Source organism: Diaphorina citri, unplaced genomic scaffold (genome assembly GCF_000475195.1).
Source record: "Diaphorina citri unplaced genomic scaffold, Diaci psyllid genome assembly version 1.1 scaffold2895, whole genome shotgun sequence".
Taxonomy (NCBI): Eukaryota; Metazoa; Arthropoda; class Insecta; order Hemiptera; family Psyllidae; genus Diaphorina; species Diaphorina citri.
This window is the reverse complement of record NW_007380308.1, coordinates 5,163-10,382: the sequence shown is the minus strand read 5'-3', so window position 1 is coordinate 10,382 and position 5,220 is coordinate 5,163. Positions and strand designations below refer to the sequence as shown.

At 42.6% G+C, this 5,220-nt stretch overlaps 1 protein-coding gene across 2 annotated transcripts; it reads right to left on the bottom strand.

Annotated features, from left to right (window-relative positions):
* Nucleotides 1–1,659: 1,659 nt before the first annotated feature.
* Nucleotides 1,660–3,127, bottom strand: LOC103519704 (nudC domain-containing protein 1). Of its 2 annotated transcripts, XM_017448288.2 has the most exons (5): nucleotides 3,106–3,127; nucleotides 2,743–2,791; nucleotides 2,517–2,668; nucleotides 2,274–2,361; nucleotides 1,660–2,097 (listed from the first exon to the last, which is right to left on the bottom strand). In XM_017448288.2, exons 1-5 carry the CDS (start codon nucleotides 3,118–3,120, stop codon nucleotides 1,859–1,861), a joined length of 543 nt encoding a protein of 180 aa, XP_017303777.2. In that variant the 5' UTR covers nucleotides 3,121–3,127; the 3' UTR covers nucleotides 1,660–1,858. The 2 variants fall into 2 exon arrangements, with proteins under 2 accessions (XP_017303777.2, XP_008483016.2); XM_008484794.3 differs by lacking the exon at nucleotides 2,274–2,361 and having other exon boundaries at nucleotides 2,429–2,668.
* Nucleotides 3,128–5,220: the final 2,093 nt, after the last annotated feature.

The following is a 5,220-nucleotide window of genomic DNA, read 5'->3' as shown; positions in this document are numbered from 1 at the left end:
TGCATATTGAACAAACTTCCCTGGTCGGTGTCAGGCGTAACTTCAGTATCTGAACACAGATGTGCCAGTCTTTGATGAACCTGAAAATAGCGTTCAAGATTTGATATTTTCAGGGCTTTTGACAAATATTTAACTTGGCTAGCCTAGTTAGTTTTTTTGGTAGCGCGTCTGCCTTGTAAGCGCTAGGCCGCGGGTTCGATTCCCGCCCGGGGCTGATTTTATCCTGTACGGATGAAGTTTGTTCCCGGAATGGCGGGCTTTTTCCAAATACTACTTAATATTCAATTTTATTTATCAGGGGCGGAACAAGTTGACCAAGGACTGGCAAACTCAAGTGAAGACTGAAGAGGACTATCTAGTCCAGAACCCCAATGAGAGTCCGGCCCTGTTCCGTGCCTGTGTGACAGGGGAGGGACCACCGCGGGATTCTATCATGCTGTCGTGTGCAAGTTGCCGGGTTCGAGTCCATGCCTTGTGCTTATTTGTGTACAGGAAGGTGAGACGAGTTCATGCTTTTTACTTTCCTTATCCTTTAGGAAAGAAAGTAATGTATTATAATTCATCTACCAGCAGATAGAGGGCGTTTAGGGCTGTGGGTTAGTCCAAAAATGTGGGTCAGTCTTAGTCCGAGACGAGTTCATGCTTTTTACTTTCCTTATCCTTTAGGAAAGAAAGTAATGTATTATAATTCATCTACCAGCAGATAGAGGGCGTTTCGGGCTGTGGGTTAGTCCAAAAATGTGGGTCAGTCTTAGTCCTGTTTACCTCTTGGCCCCTCATATGTACCTATGTGTTTGTTATGTATTTTACAGACACCATCCCCTGCATCGCAGAACCTACTATCTCGGAATTGGCGATGTCAGAAGTGTTACAAAGGAGCAGTCATAGCGGTAAGCAAATCTCTCATCCCAAACCAGCCTAGCTAGCTTGAAGGGTAGCGCGTCTGCCTTGTAAGCGCTAGGTCGCGGGTTCCATTTTTTTCTCTCTTTTTTTCCCCTAATTTTCTATCACGCCAGCAGGCTTAAGTACCCTGAGGGTGATCACAGAATCCTACACCATTCTTCTTCTTTTTCGCCTTTTCAGTCACATTCAATCTGTTGCATGTTCTCACAAAAAATCCTTGATTTTGTTGCATTTATTTCTGTTTACTCAGGTATGTAGGAGGGTTCAAACAGGGAATAGGCCAGCCTAGTCTGGCTGGGGGACTTTAAACAGGGAGAATACCCGCCTGGAATTTCCCAAGCGAAAGAAATATTAATAGCAAAGTTTGCGTGCGGAGGGCATCCACTCGCAAAATTTTGTAGGCAAAATCAAATGTCAGCCCAAAGGCCTCACTATATTATAACTGCTAAGGTTTTTAGTGATTGAGGTTTTACTCTCCGTTCGGAAACAAAAGCTAACCGGCTACTCACATTAACCTCACCCAGCCAGCCTAGTTAGCTTGATTGGTAGCGCGTCTGCCTTGTAAGCGCTAAGTCGCGGGTTCGATTCCCGTCCGGGGCGGATTTTATCCTGATAATGTTCGTTCTCGGAATGGCTGGCTTTCTCCTATCCTGTCTTACTTCTCTCTTAGATTTCGGGACGATAAGACCTTAGCAGTTACAGTTCCCTCTGTCAAACCTCTTTAAAGAAAAAATACTGCCAGCATAGGCCTGAAAAGTCCTATCAGGAACTGGTGCCGCTGAGCGTTGGTTAGCTCTCGAGTATAGAGGTTGAACGTCACTTATAACAACTTGGGAGCCCGGAACCCAGCAGCACGCGATTCCCCAGATGGTCACCACACAGGTACTCACCACGCGCAATGTTTCTTAACTTCAGTGATCCGTCAGGAACTAGTGCATTTGCCGCTGTGTTCTGGTTAGCTCTCAACCTTGATCATATACAAATGCACGCTGGTCAACAAATAGAGACACGCCCGGGCTGCGATCACCCCCAGCACGACCTCTGCATTGTCAGTCAAGGTCACGACATACTGCTTGCTCACGCTCGGGACACGTCGGCCCGTGACCCGATGGCGTAGTTCAGACGTGACACGGGAACTCTGCACGTACAGGAACACGTGACGGGAACTCTCGCAGATAACGCCGTATGACATGTCTGTGATGAAAATCAGCGAGCAAGGTTAGCAAAATCAGGGGGCACGGTTAGAACAAGCTGGTGCTGTTCTTATCACCATTCCGATGAGAACATACTATGGGATGGTATAGTTACGACAGATAATGACTACTGAAATCATACAGTAATAATTTTAAAATAAATGATGAAACACTCACCAGGGGCGCAAGTGCTGAACTTCCTCTGAGCCTTGCTGGCCTGCACATAACCAAATGCCTGCAGTGTACCCTCATGCTTTACTGAGACCTCCCCTGTGATAATGACTACTGAAATCATACAGTAATAATTTTAAAATAAATGATGAAACACTCACCAGGGGCGCAAGTGCTGAACTTCCTCTGAGTCTTGCTGGCCTGCACATAACCAAATGCCTGCAGTGTACCCTCATGCTTTACTGAGACCTCCCCTGTTCCATCTTCATCTATTTGTAGCAGGGCACCGTCCACATCATGTCTTAAACACAGGGCCGGACATTGGGTGGGGGAGAGAGAAGCGGAAAACAGGCACTGGTGTCCCCCCAGGTTCATATGATGTGTGCTACAGTGTAACTCACCTGAAAAGGCGGTAAAAATGAAGGTAAACTAGAAATATTTTAAGGCAGTTGCATATTGAACAAACTGTACTCACCATCTATTCTAACCAGAGCCTTATCTTCACTAGCCATGGAGTCACATTCGTCCACATCATGTCTTAAACACAGGGCCGGACATTGGGTGGGGGAGAGAGAAGCGGAAAACAGGCACTGGTGTCCCCCCAGGTTCATATGATGTGTGCTACAGTGTAACTCACCTGAAAAGGCGGTAAAAATGAAGGTAAACTAGAAATATTTTAAGGCAGTTGCATATTGAACAAACTGTACTCACCATCTATTCTAACCAGAGCTTTATCTTCACTAGCCATGGAGTCACATTCAAGCTGTTGCATATTGAACAAACTGTACTCACCATCTATTCCAACCAGAGCCTTATCTTCACTAGCCATGGAGTCACATTCAAGCTGTTGCATATTGAACAAACTGTACTCACCATCTATTCTAACCAGAGCTTTATCTTCACTAGTCATGGAGTCACATGCAAGTTGTTGCATATTGAACAAACTGTACTCACCATCTATTCTAACCAGAGCTTTATCTTCACTAGTCATGGAGTCACATGCAAGTTGTTGCATATTGAACAAACTGTACTCACCATCTATTCTAACCAGAGCTTTATCTTCACTAGTCATAGAAATATTTTAAGGCAGTTGCATATTGAACAAACTGTACTCACCATCTATTCTAACCAGAGCTTTATCTTCACTAGTCATGGGGTCACATGCAAGTTGTTGCATATTGAACAAACTGTACTCACCATCTCTTCTAACCAGAGCTTTATCTTCACTAGTCATGTAGCCATGGAGTCACATTCTTTAAGTTGTTGCATATTGAACAAACTGTACTCACCATCTAATTAATGTAAAGATTTGTGGAATAGGTAAGAATACAATTTTAATAATAATAAGAAAAAAAAAAAAATCAACTAGGTGACATAACTTGAAAAAAAGATTAAAGACCCTGCTGATTTAAAATGTAAAAAAAAGTAGGTATGTATTAGGTACTTAGAAGGAAGGTTTTTGTTAGGTAAGTACCTAGGAATAATAGATGAATAAGTAGGTAGGTAAATAAAAATAAGACATATTACCGTCCAGGGTACATTGTGTGTGTTGACCACATGCAGAGTTCCAGCTCCATCAGATAGGACACACAAATCCTGTGATACAAACTGAAGACATACATTCCAATGACCGGGAACTCTGCTCTCATTGGACGGAATCTCCCATACTTGATGTACACCCTCTAGTGTCAGACTCTGGAAATTATAAGAGAAATCCGCCCCGGGCGGGAATCGAACCCGCGGCCTAGCACTTACAAGGCAGGCGTGCTACCGTTCAAGTTGACTAGGCTGGCACTTCTCTTTCATTCCCTCTGAGCCTTTATTATCAAATATTTGCATTGCCAATAATGCAATACATAATTATGTGCTCAACAAATTATTAAATAATCTATGTGCTTATTACTAAGATATGATACTAAGATATGACCATAGGTTTTTATTTGCTTTAGGATTCAAACCTTTTACTTCTTGCACTGATAGAAGACAAGTGTGCAGGACTTGACTGTCGTTACTATCACAGAGGACTGAATCCAAGATGGAGAATATGCTGCCTTTACCCAAAACTTCAGAGCTGTATTCAACCTGGAAAAGAAAAAAATAAATGTCAAAGGTTATTATGTACTTGACTACTACAGTACCTACCTATTTCTTTTGGGCAACCTAGAGTAAAGACTTGTGGAAGAGGTATTCAATTTCAATAAATAGGTAGAAAAAAAATAGGTGTTTATCAGATCAAAAATTCAAAGTCTGTTACCTGTTTCAAAATTTAAAAAAATAGGTACCTAGGAGGAAGGTTAGGTAAATAAGTAGTAAATAAAAATAAGACATATTACCGTCCAGGGTACATTGTGTGTGTTGACCACATGCAGAGTTCCAGCTCCGTCTGATAGGACACACAAATCCTGTGATACAAACTGAAGACATACATTCCAATGACCAGGAACTCTGCTCTCATTGGACGGAATCTCCCAGACTTGATGTACACCCTCTAGTGTCAGACTCTGGAAATCATAAGAGCTCATTGGATGGAATCTCCCATACTTGATGTACACCCTCTAGTGTCAGACTCTGAAAATTATAAGAGAAAAAATATGAACTCCCTGGTTCTGCATGAAAAATATCACAGAAATAATCAACATGAGCCAGCCTATATAGCTTAAACTCTTAAAGGGTTGCACATTACCTACCTTGTTAGTGCTAGGTTACAGGGTTGATTCCAGTCCAGATATTATCCTAAACAGATAAGGTTATCCCCAGAACAGCTGGCTTTTTAATATCCTGTCTTCCTTCTCTCTTCACTTTCAGGATGATAAGACCTCAGCAGTTAGGTACAGTAATGAAAAAAGGTATAAATAAGCAACTGCAACAGTATTAGGGCTACTGGCTCAGGGATTGGACCAGCTGAAGAAGTTAACACTGACCCCGCCTGAGTGGGAAAAGGCTAAGATATTAA